A 22,995-nucleotide genomic window follows, 5' to 3' on the forward strand; every position below is an offset into this window, starting at 1 on the left:
TCTCAACATATTCTTGTTACCACCCCTCCCACTCCAACACTCCCAATGGACAAAGAGATTATGAAGGGTTATAAAATAGCACTCCAACCAAACCATCAAACTAGACCACACCCCACATGCCACATTACAATGTAAAAAGAGGTGACCCGATGATTCATCCACTCCATTACACATTACACATAACGTAGACACCTCCAGAGGTAGGACATTCCTCATGGCTAAATTTACCTTTGTTGGGACACGGTTGAGCAACACCTTCCAAGCAAACGCAACAACTTTAGAGGGAGTCGGACTCTTCCACATCTTGTCAAAAACCCGTTTCTCAACCACTCCCCAATACTCTTCCTCCTCACCTAACACTACCAAAGCCTCATAAGCCGATTTTACCAAAAATTTCCCATCGTTTTCTAGCTTCCACCTCCACTTATCGTCATTAACTGACCACAACATGCCCTCCAAATCCTCCCTAAGACTCACTAGCAACTCCTCCTCCCAAACAAAAAGATGCCTCGTCCACGTAAACATCCATTCCGTACCCATCTCGGAGACCACTCCCACTTCCCCCACCTTTGCCTCTCTTTGGTTGGAAACCAAAAAAAAGTCTCGGATACATAAGCCTAAAACACCTAATCCCTTTCCACTTAAATTTACGATTTCTGTGCATGTGAATTAAATTTAATAATATATTAATTTTAATTATATTTTTCTTTAACTAGATTTGGTGTGTGTATATGTATATAAACCAAACTAAGAATCGTGTGTGTATATGTATATAAACCAAACTAAGAATCGCGAACCTAGAATATAACATTCTCAATTCGGCAAAAAAGAAAAATGATTACATTCTCACCACTATATGTTAGGTATTATTTATTTCTAGTCACATATATTGCACATTTTAAATCACATATATTACACATTTTCAATTTTGTTTTTTATGCTAAACTGTAAGAAACTTATATTTCCATAAAAATTAAAGTTACTTTTTACTTTCCCCTTTTACCGATGATTTTCCACTTATTCAACGTCTTATTTTACACATAATTTTCCACTAACTATTCTGGTAATAATACTCTTATCTAGAAGTCATAATTTAACTGACAAATGTCGAAATTGTAAGATTGGACGTCGTGATCCGGATTCGAATCCGAAATCTCACAGTTGTGTGTGACTTTAATTTTAGTAGATTACCACTTCATCTAAAAGATAAAAAAAAAACACTCTTGTCAATTTCAAAATATAAACATTTTTTAATCAGTACTTGTCCACTGCTTATTCTAGCGTCAAAAATATGGGTGTAAGTGCGTGATCCCTCAACCATTCAAAGGAGAGCATAGCCTCCTCTCTAGCAATCTGTTAAGCCAAAATTACATAGTGAAGAGATTAGAGAATATCCATGATTTCTTGATACTTCTACGAATTGCATGAAAAGAGAGGACCTAAATTAAAGGACAAAACAAGCTACATAAAAAAAACTAAGTTTATGGATTTTGATTGTGGTAAATGGTGGTTGTACCTTTGCTTCATAGAAGACATTAAATTTTAGATTTAAATAGGTCTTTTGTCTCTGCAAATATAAGTTATTTGAATTTTCGTCTCTGAAAAATTGTCCTAATTACATTTGAAAAATGGTCCTAATCATTTGAAAAATGATCCTAATTACATTTGATTAGTAATTTCAGAAACAAAAATTCAAATGACCTATATTTACAGAGACGAAAGACCTATTTAAACCTGAATTTTATTTATTATTTCTCCTTTGGTGAAACTTTTTTATTGGGTTTTGATGTTCGCACTAACATATAAAAACCTTCATTGTCTCACAAAACCTAGATCAACCTTCACTTATTGACAATCTCTGAACTTAGCAGCACCAAGACCTCTTTTTCCGTAGGAGTATTGACACAACTAAGACAAGTAAGGTTAATATTATTCCACAAAAACCCACCACACAAATTGAAAACTATCATACTCACTCACTCTCACTCACTTGGCTAAGCCTCCTAATTCATTATCAATTGCAATATTAGCAGCATCAAGATCTCCTTTTCCGATTTCCGCCATTTCAACCAGAGACTTGTCTAGAAACCTCTCCATCTCTTCTGGCCACGGTTTGTTATTGCTTGCAGGACAAGGAGAGTTAAACGGAGTGTTCAACCACGCATCTACGATCTCGACCGCTGTTTCGGCTGAAGTGTACTTACCAGATACGGCGAGGACATTTGAATTATTGATGGATCGGGCGTTGACAGCGTCAGCAGGAGTAAGACAAGTGACGGCAAACACGCCAGGAAATTTATTGGCGAAGATGGAGACGCCAGCGCCGGTGCCACATGCCACGAGACCGCGAACTTCTGGTGAGGAAGACGGTGTTGATTGAGAGACTCGACGACCAACTTCAGCGGCAGCGGAGTAGTAAGAAGAAGTTCCAAGATCTTCAACTTGGATGTTGATGGAGCGGAGGTAGGAGACTAAAGTGTCTTTAAGAGAAATGCTGTAATGATCGGTGCCGGAACCGGTGATGATTTTTATATGTTTGTTGGGTTCCGCCATGAATAATTGAGGGAATATAGATACAGACTTGATTGGGATATTATAGGGTGAGAGTGGTAAAGGTGAAGCAGAGTGAGCAGAGTGAGTGGGTGGAGTGGAGTGTGAACGTGTGGCACTTAAAGAGAAAAATGATAAACAAACAATCATATACAGTATTGGATAATGATTGATTCTGGTTATTGGAGTGTTAATATCGTTCTTTTTATGCTTTGTCTAACATGCACAACAAAATTAGTACTATTGTATTTGCAGTTGCACAATTCACATGTTTTTTTTTTTTTTAAATGACCTACAATGTTGGCGACCAATTTAGAAAGTATGAATTGAAAGGTTAGTGGACCATAACATTAAAATTATTATCAACGTGGAATCTTAACAAATTGCAGAGTGACAGTCAACAAAGTAACGCTGAATAATTGATCATTGGTATTGCTTGTCTATGAAACATCCACGATGCTTCCTAATTGATTCCAAAAGCATAATAAAAATTTAGCAACAAATTTTTTCTTCCACGATTAAGCTTTTGTCCCTGATGCTTTGGTAAGATGCTAAACAGATGTCTTAAAAGTGTTCTGATAATCATATGAACCGCTAAACTAAAAAGATGCAAGATGAGAATATAGAATTGAGGTTGTGAAAAAGAACCAACCCTACATGAACCCCCCACCCACCCTCTCTCACACTCTCACCATCAAAATCTCGCTGAGAAACGCAACACCTCCAATTTCCACCATCACTGCCAATGTCACAGTACTTCAAAATCAGACTACCATCTCTATTCAAGCTACCACATACAATTCACCATCAACGATCTATTCCTTCATGGCAATAACAGTAAACACACTGAGAGAACCATCATACTAAACTTCATCTGAACCTTCCCCAGTCTTCTCAAACCTCCTCTCCTAATCAACCCCTCCGCAAATCAACTCAATATGGCAATCGACATGATTGTCCGCAACTGTACAACTGGGCAAGGTAATGTTAGATTAGCCGCTTAAAGTGCCGCTAATATTATTTTTTTGGTCAAAAATAGCTGCTGCTAAATAAGTATGTTGAGCATTCTTTATAAAACAATATTATCAGCTATCAGATAATCAAATGAAGTTTGGTTCACCACAACAGAAATTTAAGTATCAACGAACTACTGACAGGAAGTGATCCCCTGCCATTATGTGAATATGGATTAAATAACAAACAATTCTGAAGCCTACTACTTAAAAAATGGGGAGAGGGGAAAGAAATTACAAGGATACGCTATTACCAAAATAGACTTCATATATAACCAAAAAAAAAAAACTCATCCTCTTCATTATATTGCAGTGATTCTAAACATGCACCTGAAAACACCTTAATTTGTAATTTTGTATTCTACATTCAAACCTAGGCAACAATTGGTTGTGCGTTTTAATGCTGCAAACATTTGAAGTGGATCACTGGCACAATAATTAGCCCTTCCAAATAAATTTATTTGTAATCATTTGCTTATTAAGTTTCCACGGCTGACACATCTGACTATGACTCCTCTGCTGGCATCATGGGCAGCTTTCTTTCATACCGAGCCTCCCCAACCGTAGATTAATTGTGCTTCTCATCCTTTTACCGCCCTTCCTACTCTCCACATTCAAAGACTGCTTGCCCAACATCACTGCTTACATTCAAAAAAAACTCGTCAAGTTCCCAATAAAAAAAACAACGGACGACGAGTTCATCATCACCATCTTTGTCTCCCCATTCAGAAACCTTCACAAGATGACTACTATTACTATAGGTCTCTAACTATAGCCAGACTCATGCTATGGCTTGACAGGAGCCAGGTCCTTACTGACCCCAACGTCTGTGCCAAGAAATCTCCATGACCCATCATTGCAAAGCACCACCATTCTGGTGTACATGTTGCTTTCAACACACAGTAACATCATCTAGGACCAGCAAGCAGATCCCATTACAAGCAACTAGCAATTCCTCCATTGTTTGCCATAAAACCCATTGCTCCACCACTGCCTCCTGCTCTGACGTCCTTCCTTTCCTTCAACCTCTTGATCCAATCATCTTAGCCCAATGGCAACCTCATCCTCCTACCCACCCCCTCCCAACACAACATAGCTCTCAGAACTCTCTTGCTCCTTTAGCAATGATGACCTCATCCTCCTCGCAGCCACCTCCAACCACAACCTCCACCTAGCCCTTTGAACTTTAACTACCTCCCTCTATCAGAGTATGTGCAGCAAACATCCACGCCGCAGCAAACACCCAGGGAGAAGAAAAATGCAAGTCTGTGCTGCTAGAATTATAGACAAAAGGGACTAAAATGACTAAGATACAATGGTCCATCCATGGACCGCTACAAACGACACATTTCAAACAAATGATCTCTCAATTCTCACAATTCCCATCACATTAAGCTCCTTTATCCCCTAATTCCAATTAATAGTTGGGCTTAGTAATTAGTATGCTTCAATCCCCCACAAATATAGCAGTAAGCATTCTATATTTTAAAAACCAAGGGGATAACAGAGGAAAAATAATTTCAAATAGAGTCGCTTTTGATGCGCGAGTTATCAGTTTTTAGATACAACACCTTATTTATCGGTTTTGCTATCTTCCAAGAGCTAATGGGATATATTGCCACAGCATAAACTTTTTGGATCACATCTACAGATGACACCTTAACTTCATTGAGGTATGTTGTATTTTACCATATGGATGGAATCACAAGCAAATCAAAATTGAAAATTCCATGCATGTATAAACAAAATAATATGGATGGAAACACAAGCAAATCAAATCTGAAAATTCCATGCATGTATAAACAAAATATACAATAGTAGTAACATCATTGTTCATGCAAACCACTTTGGACAACCTTTTTCATTATTCTATTTAGTGTTACCATATACACATGTAACTAATCTGTAACTAATATCATCAAGAATCAGATGAAGTTCAATCGACTGTACATTTATAGGATTTACCAGAAACTTTCGTCAACAGATGATGTATCAGAATCATCTTTTTCCAACTCCATCTCTAACTCAGGCTCTGGAGACCCAAATTCAGATGTTTCAACGGCTGCCAAATTCTTCAAATCAACCACTGAAAGCTCGTCCAGACGCCTCACAACCAAGTCTGCAGCCCCAAGCTCATACACGGGATGCTTGCTAGCCACAGCAACACACTTCATCCGTGCATCATGTGCAGCCTCCACTGTCAGATTTGAGTTTCCAAACACAATGCACCTCTCAGGTATGAAGTTCAAAAGCTGGGCTGCATACTCAAACATTTCTGGATCAGGCTTTCCCCTGTGAACATCCTCTGCTGCAACAATAACACTGAAATTTTCTACAATACCAACTTCCCCCATAGCAGACTCAATAACCTTTCTAGGCCGTGTGGAAACCAAAGCCATCGGTATCTTATAATGCATCAAAACACCGACAAACTCTTTAGACCCAGGCATGAGACTATATATCCCGCCTTGTAAAGCTTGGTAGATTTCTTCCTTTCTGTTAGCCATTCTTCTCGTCTCAGTCCGGTCCCTAGACCAACACAGCACTTCAGAAATTGCCTGTTCATTTTTCATACCTTCAATTCTCTTGATTACAAAACCAGGAGGAGAGAGTTTTCCTTCTTCTTGAGCGAGGACAAGCCAAGCTTGCTTCTCTAAATCAGGGTTCTCCTCAATAAGAACCCCCTCCCACTCAAATATAGCACCCAACCAACCACATCCCATCCTCTCTTGTCGAAGCAAAGGGTTTCTAAGCGAAGGCTTATCTGCTCTATTTTCCGGTGGCCACAAACCAGGTTTTCGATCAAATCCACCATCAATCTTACTATTACCTTTCTTTGGCAACTTATCTTCTCTATAAGCATATGCTTCTCTTGTAAGCTCGACAGCAAGGGCCTTAATTGACGAACACGACAAAAACCCATCTTGTTTCGATTTAGTCAAAGGTAGTGAAACAACAACCCTTCCACCAAGAAACTCAGCTGGTGTAAACCTACAAATGTTCAAAGATTTCCTCTTCGCAGATACATCCCTAATCAAATTTCCACCACAAACAGGACGGTGGCCGAGAAGTGAAGTTGTAGCAATTGAATCAACCATTTTAACAACAAATTTGCGCCAACTAACCCTGATGAAATTGAATCAAATTTTTTATGACAAAGACCCTTCAAGCTTCCAGGGTCGCAATAAATTCCGCAAAAGGAGTACCCAATTTCACAATAAAGCAACCAATTAAAGAAATGTTCAATATTATCGAACTTGAACCTTGATTCCTGAGCAGAAACTAGATTCTTGAAAACGACACCATCTTGAAAGCAAAACGACAAAGACAAGCAGAGTTTAACCACAAACTCGCAACTTTATCGTCAAGAAATTCCCTTCACGAAAAAAACAAGCAAACCCATCACTCAGATGACCAAAAGAAAACGAACAAAATAGTTCAAAGTGTAAATAGAAGGAAAAAAATTGAAAAATTGAAAGAAATTATTGGGAAGTGAAGAAAGAGAAAAACTAACCTGAAAATGAAAGCAAGAGGATCAGAAAATAGAAGAAGAAAGAAAAAGAGACGGTGAATCTCTCTTTTCTCTTCTTTATTAGAGAAGCTTTTTCGATACGTTTCTCTGTTTTTTCTATTATTTTGTTTGATTTTGATTCTGATTATTTTGGAGGAAAATAAAAGTGTGGTTTAAAAATGAAGATGGAAAAAATGGGTAAAGAAGACGGAGAGAACAAACACACGGCAAGTCGGCAACGCTTAATTGTCCACGCTGGCAACGTCTAGTACAATCATTTATTTTAGATAAAAAATAAGACTTACTTAATTCATTCATCTGCAGACTAAAAAAATTAAATTTATGTCTGAAATCTAAATGTTGCGGGAATAAATTTTTTTGGTCAAGGTTATGGGAATAAATTTTATGTGATGTTTATCATTCAGACTTAAAAATTAATTAATTTCTTTATATCAAACATACATTTTAGCATCGCACTTTGATGCTACTGAGGTGAAAAATATATAAAAAATATATATTTGCTGACTATTTTTCTAAAATTAATTCTGAAAAAATTAATTTAAAATATATAAAAAAAAAAAAAAAAAAATTATGTATTTTTAGTTTGAAGTTATCAATAGTAGGAGGCATATCACATGAGAATAACTTTTGTATGGAAAAATGGTGAGAATAAATTACAGCCATTAGATTAAAAATGTGAGCCTAAGATTAAAACAAGTTAAGTGAGCCATGTGCCATACACATGTGCTTTTCTCATGTCTTTCTCTCTCCCAATTTCTTTAGGTTCTCATTCACGTTGTCTCTCTTCAATCCTTTGGGTTTTCTTCATCTCTTATTTCTAAATGATGTTGATTCCTTCCGGCCACCAACAACTGTAATTTTGTTCATCTCTCTCGTGTCCGCTATAATGGCATGTACCAATTATGAATGGATGTCAATACATATTGCTTGTTATAATGACACACAACAATTATGAATGTTCGCTATACTGGGTTCACGCACAAAACAACATAAAAGATCAACAAAAGCAAAAATACCTATTGCTAAACTACGGAACTGGTAAAATAATAATAATAATAATAATAATAAACAAAATAGGAATGGATGCCACAAACTCAATTATGAATTATGAATAAGAATGGAGAGAGCGGTACAGTTGAATCGGAAAAAAATAGTAAGGTGTTAGTTCAAGGACCTGAAACAGAAACAATAGTATGTGTTAGTTTAAGGACCTGAAACTCGTAGGTGTTTGTAATGGATGCCAGAAACAATAGTTCAAGGATGGCAAAAAAAAAACAATCAGCATACTCACTCGTAGGTGTTAGTTCCCTCTTATATTATATTATATATATATATAAATCTAAGCATAAGTAAAAGAAACAATAGTAGAGGTGTTTGTCAAAACCGAAGAAAGAAAAAGCTTAGATCAAGAAGGTTTGAGTTTCGCTTTCTGCTCAAAATATGTGATTACGTGATTAACAAAATCTCATTTATTTATAGTTAAAAAAAATAAACCGAAGCATTTTTTTTTTCTCATTGAAAAAACTAATTGAATAATATGGTGCTAAAAGATTGGATAGTAAATAATTGAAACTTCTTTTCCTAAAAAAAAGAAAGAAAGAAAAAAAGATTTAATGGATAGTATGGAGAGTATTATATATAGTTTGTTGAGATATTTTGGCTGAATAATATATTAGAAATTAAATTAAATAAAATATTTAGTGGATAAGATCAAAAGTTTGTTGAGATATTTATGTCAAATAAAATATAAAAAAGTAATAAAAATATTGTGAATAAACGTGGAAGCGACACGTGGCATAAAAAATCTTAATTTATGTATGTGCATCTAAATCCAATTAATTTTATTTGTATGTACATCTATAAATTTACGAGTATTTATAATATGGTATATTTTTTTATATTTGTGTGTATTTATTAAGATATTCATCATATAGCAATCCGTGATAAATTTTATTTGCGGATATCATACATATAATTTTTTTATCTTCTTGAACATGTCTAATTCGGACAACGTCAGGTAAATACACTAGTTATTGGTTTAAATCACAATCATGTCGCTCCTTTAAATATTTTGTGGTAGTGCTAAAAAATTGTGCAAGCAGAATATCAATCACGTTGTAAACATATCATTCTTATTTCTGAAATGACGTTGTATGATTATAGTATTCAAGACATTCTTAATTCTTAAAGGACATAGAAGGAAAGAGATAAGTGACTCGGGAATGCACGGGCAGAGAGACAGAGAAGAGAGAATAGAATGGGATATTGATAACTTAATATAACTTTTTTTTTTTTTTACAATGAATTTTGCAAGCTCTCTATTTATTAAGAGAAATCGTAATTTATAAAAAAACTTGGGGACAAGTAACACGCGTATTAAATTGAATGTCAAAATATTTCAAATTGAGTACCAAAATATTTTAGATTGAGTACTGTAATATTTTTAATTGAGTACCAAAATAGTTTAAATTGAAATTTGGAAATTACAAAAGCACTTTTAATGTTAAAATTAATTAATTAATTAGACATTTTTGAGTATTAAGTATATATAATTTTTGTGAGTGCTTATTTTATTCACAAAAATGAATATCACACGGTACACGCTATGAGACACACTCTCCGCTATATAAATGCTATCAATGTGTGCAATTGTAATCTATCAAATCTGTAACTTTTTTTTCTTTTCTCGATTCATACAACACTAATTTCATCCGATGTGAGGTTTAATATTTAGTCTTTCTTAACTTCCAGTTTCCACACTTGTTCCCGATAGTCCTCCCTTACGCTGCTACTCAATCAACGGCGGCTTTGAGAGAAAGGTATAGAATTGGCAGCTACACATGTTAATCAAGCACAATTGCTCAGAGATAAAGATAGCAACGGCAACAGGCACAAGTTCTAGAAGAGTCACCAACCAGAGTAACTAATATTCTCCCCACCAATCTAAAGGTGAAACTAGTGGCCAAGTCCACAAGTTGCTACAAACATCACATGAATATCTGATGTCTTTCTTTGCGCACGGGAGATGTTTTATGAATGAGAAATGCTAAAGACTACTCGAAAATTTACATATTCATCGTATTTAAATATTTTTTTAAATATTTTTTACTTTTAAATATTTAAATAGTGTTTTGGAGGTACTCCTAAGCAAAATCCTTTACGATTTTATTGACAAAATTGTTTTTGACAAAAATTATGATATTTTTTTCACAAAAATAAAATTAAAAAATTCAAAAATCTCTTAAAAAAACTTACATCTTCGTTATCTTCGCCAATTTAAGATATTTTTTTTAAGGACCACCAATTTAAAATGTTAACAAATCCAACGAAAAAGTTCACAACCCCTTTCCAATCTAGGTCATGGTTAGCCCATTCCAGGTCAACGATAAACTTCTTCATGGACCTACCTCTTCCTCCAAAGAACCATTTTACTTCTTCATCTTTTGTACCTCTCATTTCAAACCTGTGACTTGGAGCTTTATTCCCTAAACTTGAGTTTTCGCATCAGAAACAACTTTTTCAGCACTATAACATGATTTACTTTTAGATTCCAACATCGTTTTTAGGTTTTTGATTGTCTTCTCAACAGTAGACTTTTTGTTTCTCGACTTCTCATTTTTATACTTCAATTTATTTAGTTTTGAGGCATCGTATACCTCGATCAACTTCTTTTGCAACTCATCTTAGACATTCTTCAATATCTTTATGGAATATACTCCCGACTATGACACCTTTTTACAAACGACGAAAGTCGCATAATGTGTGCACAAGGTAATACGAGAGGACACACACACTTCGGCGTTTTGAGTTTTATTATCTTCTTTAAACATTAGAGTATCCACCAAATCGTAAAAAGTATGATGACCCCGTAACGCCCATAAATTTAGGAAGATCCTTCACCCAATGATCCGGGTTAGGAACATTAATCTTCACTGTCACTTCAGGAGCCACATCATTTCTTCACTTGTGCATTATCAGGTTGGAGGCCGACGATTTTACAGATGTGTCCTCGATCACAACTGAATTGGAGGCAATGAGGGTATGAATTGTAGTCGTATTTTTTAAAACAATGGCATAGTTGTTGGGAAATGAAATCAAAATATTTCAACTTCCTCCAAGTTGTTACTCTAATACCTTGTAAATACCCTAAATGACAACAACATCTTGCTTTTTTCTCCCTCACCGAAGGACTTATTCTTCATTAATGTAAATTTGTCAGATTAATTTAGACATTAATTTTTGCTAGAACTAAACTAACTATGCATCTTACACAAACACACACATACTTCCTCCTTTATAAGATAGACACACTAGTAAATAAAAATTGATATATTTGGTATATATTCTAAATTAAGTGTATCAACTTTCGTAGACCACTTTGTATATTGTAAAAATGACTAAAGAAAGTATATAAATTCCTTTTATTTTTATATAAACGAAATTATAAATAACCATCAAAACTGACATAAACACCAAATGAAGATGTCAAAGTTTGAACTCGACCTAACAATTTCACATTTTTTTTTCTAGTTGAACTATGACAAATGAACACATAAAAACGGTGCGCTACAGTTGTGCATCTCTATATCCGGCAAAAATCCAAAACATAAAACGTGATGCATCAAAACAACAGCAAAAATGGAATACAAATAGAAGAAATATACACTGACGCAGTAAAATTAGTACACTGTCTGTGTGTGGCCATTCCATTTCCATTTCCATTTCCAATTCCATTCTCTCTGAATCTCACAACAAACAATGGTTACTCGACGACGATTAGTAGCAACAACAAGTGACGACGACGAAGACAACGCACCACCGCCGACTACTTCCTACCTCGAAGACAAAAGGAAGATGAAGCTCCAAGAAGAAGAAAAAATGAAGCCGAGTGACGAGGCTGAGAAGGAGGAAGAAGAGGAACAGTCCAGCGAAGAAGAAGAAGAAGAGGAAGAGGAAGAATCTCCAGTTGAAGACGCTAAACCCATTGGTGAACCCGTTAGGTTTTCTGGAAAAGGAAGAGGCAGAAAAAATCATTTTCAGTCCTTTGACTTCGATGGAGACCAATACTCACTCGTATATCATCTTCTCTTCACTTTTTTGTAATTACTTTTCTTATAATCAATATTATCTATCATGTAATTTAAGTTTCTTAATTGAATGTTTAGTAGTGTATCACAACTTTGTCATTATTAGGGTTTGCGAAATGTGTTTCATATTTTCTTTTTGTGTGAAGTGATTCTGCAACTTATTGCTATTATTTCGCGTCACTGTTTCTGCAGGAGGACCCTGTGCTTCTTGTGCCCGAGGTTAAAGATCAAAAGCCGTATGTCGCAATTATCAAGGTCAATTCCTTCTTAAATACTAGTACTGTATTTAACTATGCCTTGTTTTTTGAAGATATATATATGTTGGTTGGAACATTGTAATTCTATGTCTGCTTGCGTATTATGAATTTAGTGATCATCTGGGTATGCTGTTTGTTTTGCATTGGCGAATGAGTAATAAATATTGAGTCAACGTGATATATTCCCTTTGTTGATAATTAATACATTATTTTTCTGTTTCACATTTTTATGTGTTTAATGTTTGTAAAATCAGTGTTGATATGCTGCAAGTGTGAAGATTTTTTTACACTATAAATCAATTATAAACTGTAAAGATTTTTTTACACTGTGAAGATGTTACCTTTAATTCTAACTACCTTGAAAATCACATAAAGGATTATTTGTGATTAGTGTAAAGATTTTATATTGTCATTGATAATGCATTCTAATTAAATTAATTTTTAGATTAGCTTCCATGTTTTGTTCTTGGCACGTGCACATGCTGGATTTGGCATGTAGTGTTGTCCTCATTTCTTGGCTTTTGATAACAAGGTTTCCAAATTTTGTCGCATTGTTATATAATGCAACATATGTTGTGAAGCAGATTGATCAGCTTTGACGTTATAAAATAGAATTATGGGTTTGCTATTCCCCTTTCTTTTCTCCTTTACGTGCGGGGACAGATAGGGTGCTATTACCTTCTCTTTTATAACATGTAGAGTTATACGCACACCTTTCCATTTTCTGATTTCCAGAGTTTTTTTTTGTCAGGACATCACACAATCCATAAATGGAAATGGAAGCTTGATGATCACAGGGCAGTGGTTCTACCGTCCAGATGAAGCAGAAAAAAAGGGAGGTGGTAGCTGGCAATCCGTTGACACCAGAGAGCTGTTTTATAGTTTCCACCGAGATGAGGTTCCTGCAGAATCTGTTATGCATAAGTGTGTGGTGCATTTTGTCCCCATACACAAACAGCTTCCAAATCGTAAGGTACATCCCGGGTTCATAGTGCAGAAGGTGTATGACACAGATGAATTGAAACTGTGGAAATTAACTGATAAGGACTATCAAGACAATAATCAACAAGAAATTGATGAGCTTGTTCAGAAAACTCGTCAACGGTTGGGTGAACTACCTGACATCAAGACTGATGAAGCTGCTGCTGATCAGGAAGATCTTATTAGAAATAGAAGAAACTTTAAGAAGGGTATTTCAGCTATTGATGTTTCAAGGGAGGATGAAACATCTCGAAAGAGTCTCCACTCTCTGAAACCTGGAACACCAGGGAGTTGTCCAGTTATTACCACAGAGCCTCAGCGCATATTAGTGAATTTTAATGCGTTAACAGGAGATAGCCATCGTGACAAGGGTTTGGCGATGTTGCTTCAAAATGTTCAATACTTGTTTGACACTGATGAGAGCAAAAAGAAAGAAAACAAATGCGGTGACCGCTCTGATGCTATTAACAATGAAGGCAATGACAAAAGTGTAGGAATAGCAAATGAATCTAAAGACAAAGTTCCGAAGGTACTTCTTGAAGTACCCAATTGTGGTTGTGATTTCTTGTGTGGGTTTATTCATATTCTCATAATCTTCCATTTGTTTTCCTTTTCCTTGAGGGTTATAATGACTTCAGCATTACCATTTTTCACTCTACAGAATTGCAAGTCTTTTGTCTGGCCAGATGTTGCTGTTCCAGCTGTAGTAGCTCTGGAGAAGGCTCTATACCATACATTTTCATCAGATTATCAAAAGTACACCCAAAAGTTACGACAGCTAGTCTTTAATCTCAAGGTTGGAAGTTACTTTTCAATATGGATTATTAACCTTAAATGTTTTTCAGCGTCTTTGAAACTTAAGAGATGAATAATCACTTGTCACCACGACATATGATTTTGGATAAGGTGGGACAGTGGGACTTTTTTTGTTGTAGTTGAATAGGTTTTTTTTATTATATTACTTATTATTAAAAAATAATTACCAGGAGATTAATGTCTAATAAAATAGTACCATCTAAACTGGGTTATGTATATCCATAGGTCACATACTGATGAATTACTACTGATTTACTATTTCTGTTGTATGGATTGCTTTCTTTTCTATTTCTGCAGCAGTTAATATCATTTCATATTTTGATATGTGAATATGTGCTATAGTTTCTTAAATACATCTGTGCTTGTGTGTATTGTAATTTTTTTTCTTTGAGCTTTAAACAGGGGTAATTTGAGTGAACTTTTAGCATTCAGAATGATGTGGTCAACTAACGGTGGATGCCTTTTAAGTTCAGTGATGAGTTCAAACAATGTGTTTTTTTTGCCTCGATTCACATCATCTAAGGTGTTATCCAAAGTTATCATATTAGGATAGAATTAAGGTTTTGAGGGGCTGGTTCTTTGGGCCTTGCAGACTGTTCTTGGTTAACTTATTTTTACTAAGACAAATTTCGCAAGTTGTGATGGGTTGCCCATATTTATTTTTTCTGACCTCATTTTGCAGAACAATGCATTTCTGTTACGCCGTTTATTAAATGGAGAGCTAGAACCTTCAAAAATATTGAATATGACACCTACTGAATTGAAGGTATTTAATGAATGCCATCTTTTCAGCTTTTTTTATTTTGCATTTACAACTTTGAAGTTCTCTGCTCATATGTTGTTTTTTGTACGCTATTAATTTCTAATTTGATAGCTTCTTGTAAATATTTTGTTCAGTCAATACAATTGGTTCGACCTTTATAATTTTGAACATATTTTATTTATTTTAACTCATTTCAAATGCTAGTAAAAAAGAATATACTTCTGCTTGAATTTTATTGACAGCCATGATGATTATTGCTTACTCTCGTTAACACCGTTTGACAAAAAATTGGTATTATATATTTTCGAACCTTTTCTTGGGGGTGGGAGTTAGAAGGGGTCTAAAAACTTGTTTGACCTTTAATCAGATTAGATCCTAGTAAAATATCTAAAAACCTTTATGTTACTTTCCTTGGCAATGGTGACCACAATGCATTGGATCTAACGTTTTGTTTTTCTTGTAGTATTTTCATGGATGCATCATTCTAGGGTAAATCAGCAGTACGTTAATTTGTTGGCCGTATGTGATTAATGGATGATAAAATAGCACTATAATTAATTGAAAATGAGCTACTTCAGTTGTAAATCTGTCATATATGTTAATTATTTTTTCTGATGTTTTGAAGGTCGATTCTACTGCGCTGAACTTGGTAAATGAATTGGGGTTACATCTTAGAATGATTTAAGTGTTTGATAAGTTTATCAGAACACACTTTTAGAAAACTGCGTGTGCTTTAGAAAAAGGATAGGGGGTGTTTTTGAAATTGAAAACCTCATGTGCTGTTTGTTTTTTAACTGAAGCATATCATGAAATAGCTATAGCTTCACAAAGCACATTCTTTCTAGTAGCTTTGAAAAGATTAATCTGGTTATTCTGTGGTTATTTACTGGATATTTGAATTCCAGGAGGGTTTGACTGCTGAGGAAATATCCAAGGATGAGCCCGATGAGCCACAACACATGCAGGTCACTTTTTGCTCCATCCCAACAATTTTATGTTATCTGTTAAATTGTGTGAATATTATTTACTGAATGTTGGCTTTTCTACTGGTGAAACAGATGACAGATGCTCGCTGCAAAATTTGCGATGAGCAAAAAGTTGGCGTGAGGGATATTATCCGTGCAGGATATGCTGACCGATATATGGTCAGCGCCTTAATGCTTTACTGATATTTCAAATATCAAATTCATCTCCTGTAGTTTTTGTGACTTCGGTTTAATTTTTGCTCTGCTTGTTCAGCTGGAATGCATAGCTTGTGGTCATTCCTGGTCTGCCTCTCGTGATGCGGTGTCTGTGCTAACCTTAGATGCATCAGACTCAAAAAGAAATGTAGGCACAGCCCCATGGGCAACTGCGAAATTTGATGTTGGGAAGAAGCTGGCGAGTCCCCGTGAATCTGACAAGACCAATGACATCTTTATGCCGCCTGTTTCCAGGAAAGATGAAAACATCGAAGTTTCAAGACGTGCTGACTAGGAGGAGTATTCTATCTTTTGGATATCACTTTTGTTTGGAATGATAGTACCAGTAGGTTGTGTATAGTTATCTTTTGGTTTGGACAACTTTTGGATATCACTTTTGTTTGGAATGATAGTACTAGTTGCAAAATTCCGTGTAGTTCGTTATCTTCTAGTTTGGATAACTTTTCGGTGGATACTAGTTTTGACAACAAATGGATGTTGACTTGACAAGGATATATATACATTTGGAACTCTAAACGGGGAATGGATTTTCTCCGGTGTAAATGCCTCCAGTTTTCTCCTGTCAGGCAATCTCAGCCCTTCATTTCCTTTTAATGAAAATCAACGGCTAACAATTAAATCACATGTCTATTTCATTTCCCAACCTTCTTCCCTCACGAGACCCACTTTCCTGTAAAATATTTAAACCATTTCATCTTCTTCAATAATAACAACACAACCCAGTGAACACCATCTATATTGATGTTGCCGTCGCGTGTTACCAGTTGACGTTGTTGTTGCGTGCTATCTATTGGTGTTGTCGTTGTGTGCTCTTTGGCTGACGTCATCATTGTGTTCCGTTGATTGTTATCGTGTGCTCTGTTTGTTTTTCGTCGTCGTCGCCGTTGTCTCTGGTACCGGTGGTTAACGTCGTCTCTCTGTTGCAACATCCATTCGTTGTTTTTTGTCGTCTCTCTTGCCGTTGATTGTTATAGTATTTATTTTAATTGGTCCTTTATCTTTCATGTATTACTTGTATGTATTGCTTTTACATAGGAAACTATTGTTCCAAATAGCATGTATGATGTGTCAAGTTCACAGCCATATTATCAAATTTTTGACATTATTGTAGCAGCTGGTTTCTGTACTGTTATATCAGTGTAGATGTTGGTTTCTGCAATGTGTTGGGTGTTGGTTTCTGCATTGCTGTAGCAGCATTACATGTTTAATTGATTTGGATCTTTCACACATTACATGTTTAATTCCATTTGAGTTGAATAGCAGCAACCCCTTTGGTCAGAATTAGCATGACAAAATAACCAAAACTCTTCCAACAAGCAATTGTCGTGAGGAAGGAGAGAACTTACCTGTGATGTTGATGATTGAGTTAATCAATCAGGTATATATTTTTTGTGAAATATCAAAAATATATCAAAAATAAATTTAAACAAATGTTAATATTATTAGCATCAACATATAATTAGGCATGAATTATCTCAAAAATCATAACCAACTAAATATGAGTATGGTTAACGAGTGCCCCGGAACACATTTTAAAATAAATAATTATTCTTCATAAAAGTCTAATATTTCGATTTCCAATATATTAATTACATGCATTTTTATAAATACTTACTACTTAAGGTCCTTAAAATAAAATCTGTTTCGTGGCATTTGTTAACATTTCTCTATAGATAATAATTAGATGTTATTGAGGATAAACAAGAGAAACAAAAGTAAACTTCTTCCAAAAAAAAAAAAAAGAGATCAAGTAAACTTATTAATCGTAAAAAAATCCCCACGTAATTTGGATAATCTCCGCTGTTATTAAACCTTCTCCTCATGCATTGCCATTCCATTTCATTTTCATTTTTGGAAAAATTCAATTTCATTCTTATAATTGTATGTTTTTGTCTTGTTTGGGTCGTCAGTAAAGAGGAACAGTGAAGACACTTGAGGAGCAGAACTGCAGAAGAAACACACTTGATTCCGTAGATATTAAGGTTCTAATTAGTTCAGGGACCTGCAAATGAATTAAACTCGTTTTTTAAAAGCAAAAACTTATGGTAATTAGTTTTATTTGCAAACAATTTTTTAAGTACTACAATAAAAATGCTTCCTCTAAAAAAAAATACATGTAGCCAAAAAATTACTTAAACTATTTTTCTTAATATTTTAAACAATTGTATTTATGTCATTTTAGTGTTACATGTGTTTTTTTTTTTTTTTTTAAGGAAGTGTTACATGTATTTTTTTCCTTTCACTTTCTATCCACTTTCACTTCTAATAAAAAATTCATCTCACTTTCACTCATTTTCAACTCACTTTCATTCATTCAACATTCTTTCCTCTCACTCTCTTTTCTTTAACTTTATTTTTTCATCCAAACAAAGAATAATGTCATTTTTTAAAATTAGTTCTTAAAATATTTCAACAAATATATATTTGATATGATTGGTTATACGTGTAAAATAATTTTACACTTTCAACATATATAGATTAATTCCATGTATTATTAGCAAGTCTTAAATCTCTTTACACTAAAAGTGTGAAACCTCTACAGCAAGGGGCGGGGACCCTATCCCCTTTGTTTCATTATGACGCTCGTTTGTTGGAATGTGAGGGGCATCAACAAGCCCTTCAAGCAAAAAGAAATTAAAAACTTATTGCATAAGAATAAATTTGAAATTTGTGTTTTGCTTGAAACTAGAGTTAAAGCTGAAAAATTCAAAAAAGTCTCTGGTTTAATGTTTAGAGATTGGTCTCTTATTAATAATTATGGGATGGATGCAGCAAATGGAAGAATTTGGATTGGTTGGAACCCAAAATTTTGGGATGTTAAATTTGATGCATCTTGTGTCCAAGCTATACATTGTGAAGTGATTCATTTAAATTCTAACATTTGTTTTAACCTGGTTGCTGTGTATGCATTTAAAACCCAAGAACAAAGGAAGGGGTTGTGGAAATTTATTAATGACATATGTAATAAGACTTCTGGGAACTTGCTAATTGGTGGTGATTTCAATAGTGTATTGTTGGTTGATGATAGGTTGAATGGTAATCTGGTTACTCAACAGGAAATTCAAGATTTTGCAGATTGTATGCTCACTAATAATCTTTCAGAGGTAAGAACTATAGGTGATTATTACACTTGGTGCAATAACCAAGCAAGCAATGACGGAATCTATTCTAAGATAGATAGGTTTCTTGCTAACACTAATTGGTTACATAGTTTCAGTAATGTAGTGGGTGAAGTATATCCTAAAGGAGTATCTGATCACTGTCATATAAGCTTGGATCTTGCTTATCCTTCTTCCACTAGAAATACCCCATTCAGATTTCTTAATGTTTTGACTGAACATCACATGTTTCCAAGCTTGATACAAGAAAAATGGGGTCATAATCTACACTCTAATCAGTTAATAAATATATGGTTCAAGTTGAAGGCTTTGAAGAAAGAGTTGAAAGAGTTAAATACTAAGTACTTTCAAGGTATTACCAAAAAAATTGAAGATGCGAGAAATGCTCTGGCTACCGCTCAAAAACAACTTAACACTGATCCTCTGAATTCTGACTTCATTGAAGTGGAAAAAGGTTGTATGTCATCTCTTGAAATGTGGCGCACAATTGAAGAAAAGATATGGCTTCAGAAATCTAGAGCAAACTGGATCCAACTTGGGGATTCTAATACAAAATTCTTTCATGCCTATGTGATGAGATAAAACCGCAAGTGCACGGTCTTACCGAAGTAGTATAAAAGAGTATCGTTCCGACAGGGAGTAGTTCAATTTAATTAACCTTTAGGAATGATTAGAAGAGAGAAGAGAATTGTAAGTTGGGGGTTTTCAAGCGTTTGAAAGATAATAATAAAAAGGGCCTTGGGATCGTTGGTCTCCTCTAAATGACAAGTCCTTCTCAAACCAAAACTATAAGCTTATAATGTTACGTTAGACCTAATTTCTCAAGACAGTTTCTCTTATGTTCCTCTAGCAACCAAGCCTATTTCGCTGACTTGCTTACTATTAGATTTTGGTTCCTCTAACAACCAAGCCTATTTCGCTGACTTGATTGTTATTAGTTCCCTTGAAGATCGAAACTATATGTCTCAAAGATTGCAAAGCCTATTTCGCTGACTTTGCAATCCTTGTCTGAATTCACTTGTTCGAATATCAAAGCTCCACTTTCGTTTTATGAATTGATATTTGGAATAATGGATAAACAATTATCAAACCCTCCACTTTCGTTTCCACAGTTTGATAATGGTTGATCCATGTTAAAGCGACGAATTTAGATAAGAAATTAGGGTTACATAAGATTAAGGCTTAGAGCTTGGTTTGATTAGGATTATGTCATTTAGACTTATCCAACAATCCTAAGACAAGGAGAAGTCTACTCACTCATGTTCATCGTAGACATGGGGGAGAAGAGAGAAAGCATGAAAGTAAATGACAAGAAAATAAAGGGAAAAGAAAAGAATTTTAATTAGAAAAGCAATTGTCACTTATTGTATTTCAAGTAAAGATGAATATTTGTGATGGATGGCTACTCTATTTATAGCATTTGTTCGACTTAAAATCTAAGCTATTACATTCGGGCTAAAAATAGAGTACCTTAAAATCTAAGCAAAAGCAGCAAAAGTGACTCTGGAGGGTGGCACAACTGTGCCAAGGCTAGCACGGGCCGTGCCAGGCTTCTGACATAGGGAAGACATATTTTTGTCTCTCAATCTTCATATTTTTGCATCCAATCGGCTCCAAGTCCCTTTCTTTTGCTCCAAGACTCAATCCATCCAATATTCATTCCTGAAATAAAATAAAATGCAATTTAAAGTAAACTATCCTAAAAAGGAAATAATACTAACATAAAATAAAATCTAAATAAAACTAAACTAAAAAGCATATTAAAATAGTCAATAAATGACTCATCACTATGCAAAAGAGAGAAGATGTCAGAACCATATCAAGTATCTCATCTCTGAAGATGGGAACAAAATTCAAAACCATCATCACATCAAAGAAGAGATAAGAGATTTCTACCTGAAGTTGATGGGAAGTGCAGCAGATACATTGCCTATGGTGGACAAAAATGTGGTTCAGAGAGGACCTACCTTAACACACCATCAACGAGTTATGCTATGTTCAGAGGTCACAACTGATGAAGTCAAGAATGCTCTTTACTCTATAGACCCCTCTAAAGCCCCAGGTATTGATGGCTTTAATGTTCATTTTTTCAAAAGTACTTGGAATATTATTGGCGCAAGTGTCATTGATGCTGTTATAGAATACTTTAGAACTGGATTCATGCCTAGAATTATAAACAGTACATATGTGACTTTGATACCTAAAATACCAAATGCCACATCAATTAAGAATTATAGGCCCATAACATGTTGCTCTGCGATATACAAGATTATTTCTAAAGTGTTAACTAAATCTTTGGTGCTCTGCGATGCACCAAAGAGATATGATGAAATAAATCATTTTTCTATCATATCCTGACTTTCCTTTGTAATTTTTATCCTGAGTATAGGCTGGGTTAGAAATTATTATAATGGGATTAGAAGATCATTCCTTATTTATTACCTTGATATTCTGCCCTTTTTAAAATATTGTCATTTTTAAAATAATGATAGCATGTATTTTTTATTATAATTAATAACATGTCATTTTTATAATATTTAATTAATTATGAGAGCAATTTTTTCATTTAATTATGATGATATCATGTTTGTTATCATGTGCGCATCAAACACATGATATGATTAATGTTTATCATGTCGTTATCATATCCTATCTCTATCCAGCTTTATATAATATCATGCCTCTATCATATCCTGACCATCAAATAAACCCTTATTTTTTGGTACATAATCATAAACTATAATTACTCTAATCATTCATGAACTTACTTGATGGATTAAAACAACATAATTAACAAGTAAATAAGTATACAGATCAGCAAAACAAAGTCCTTTATCATATCAATTTATACAACTAATGATTTCTTCGTAGGCCCTCAGTCAAATCAAAGTTTTTTGAATATCATGATTTTTTTATTTATTAAGGAAGCATCTAACTCGATCGATCCCTTTAAGTTGTATTGACCATTGATAGAGAACGTGGTTTCATGTCGTCGTTGTTTTTTAGCTTTATTTTGGTGAACTGACACTTCCAACTGAGTCGGTTGATGGACAACGATACTTAAACACTATCCACCCTCCTTGTGTCTTTGTGGTTGAGCGATAATTAATTTGTTCTAATCGATCCTTCAAGTTAGATAATGTGACATCAACACGGACCCTAAACTTATTATTTTCTCCCCGTTGTAGTAAATAGTAGCTAACTTGGTGTTCATATCTACCAAATAATTGTTTGTAAGTTCTATGATGTGGTTTACAAACGAACCAACCACGCCGATTTATAGAAGTTTATGTGTGTTGTGAACCACGAAAACTGTATATGCATTGTCAAACCTTCCATAACAAAAGTTTTTACACAATCCGAGAATGATTCAGATTATATAATCTGATTTTTTTTTTTGTTGCAATTGTCTGTAAGTTCTATGATGTGGTTTACAAACGAACCAACCACGCCGATTTATAGAAGTTTATGTTCGTTGTGAACCACGAAAACTGTATTTGCATTGTCAGACCTTCCATAATAAAAGTTTTTACACGATCCGAGAATGATTCAGATTATATAATCTGAATTTTTTTTTTGCAATATTTCAAATTATATAATCATAACCAGTCCAGAGCATGGAGGATGACTTGGTCAACAAGGTTGGCTGGTTCAATATGTTTTTCACATGTTTTT

General features: G+C 34.6%; 4 protein-coding genes across 5 annotated transcripts; 2 read left to right on the top strand and 2 right to left on the bottom strand.

Moving 5' to 3' along the window:
- Positions 1-1,620: 1,620 nt before the first annotated feature.
- Positions 1,621-2,821, bottom strand: LOC11442680 (DNA damage-repair/toleration protein DRT102). The gene has a single exon (XM_024772357.2). It carries the CDS (start codon positions 2,698-2,700, stop codon positions 1,987-1,989), a length of 714 nt encoding a protein of 237 aa, XP_024628125.2. The 5' UTR covers positions 2,701-2,821; the 3' UTR covers positions 1,621-1,986.
- Positions 2,822-5,336: 2,515 nt separating this feature from the next.
- Positions 5,337-7,265, bottom strand: LOC11446398 (5-amino-6-(5-phospho-D-ribitylamino)uracil phosphatase, chloroplastic). 2 transcript variants are annotated; one of them, XM_039828640.1, is made up of 2 exons: positions 7,078-7,265; positions 5,337-6,919 (listed from the first exon to the last, which is right to left on the bottom strand). In XM_039828640.1, exon 2 carries the CDS (start codon positions 6,659-6,661, stop codon positions 5,525-5,527), a length of 1,137 nt encoding a protein of 378 aa, XP_039684574.1. In that variant the 5' UTR covers positions 6,662-6,919; positions 7,078-7,265; the 3' UTR covers positions 5,337-5,524. The 2 variants fall into 2 exon arrangements, with proteins under 2 accessions (XP_039684574.1, XP_003630508.1); XM_003630460.4 differs by having other exon boundaries at positions 5,337-6,939.
- A 4,373-nt stretch (positions 7,266-11,638) lies between these two features.
- On the top strand, positions 11,639-16,744 carry LOC11446397 (uncharacterized). The gene is made up of 8 exons (XM_003630459.4): positions 11,639-12,168; positions 12,375-12,437; positions 13,191-13,949; positions 14,082-14,216; positions 14,919-15,002; positions 15,905-15,964; positions 16,058-16,144; positions 16,239-16,744. Exons 1-8 carry the CDS (start codon positions 11,854-11,856, stop codon positions 16,473-16,475), a joined length of 1,740 nt encoding a protein of 579 aa, XP_003630507.1. The 5' UTR covers positions 11,639-11,853; the 3' UTR covers positions 16,476-16,744.
- A 2,219-nt stretch (positions 16,745-18,963) lies between these two features.
- LOC25502050 (uncharacterized) lies at positions 18,964-19,902 on the top strand. The gene has a single exon (XM_013591580.2). The coding sequence runs from the start codon at positions 18,964-18,966 to the stop codon at positions 19,900-19,902; it is 939 nt and encodes a 312-aa protein (XP_013447034.2).
- The last annotated feature ends 3,093 nt before the right edge of the window (positions 19,903-22,995 follow it).

This window comes from Medicago truncatula, chromosome 8 (genome assembly GCF_003473485.1).
Source record: "Medicago truncatula cultivar Jemalong A17 chromosome 8, MtrunA17r5.0-ANR, whole genome shotgun sequence".
Taxonomy (NCBI): Eukaryota; Viridiplantae; Streptophyta; class Magnoliopsida; order Fabales; family Fabaceae; genus Medicago; species Medicago truncatula.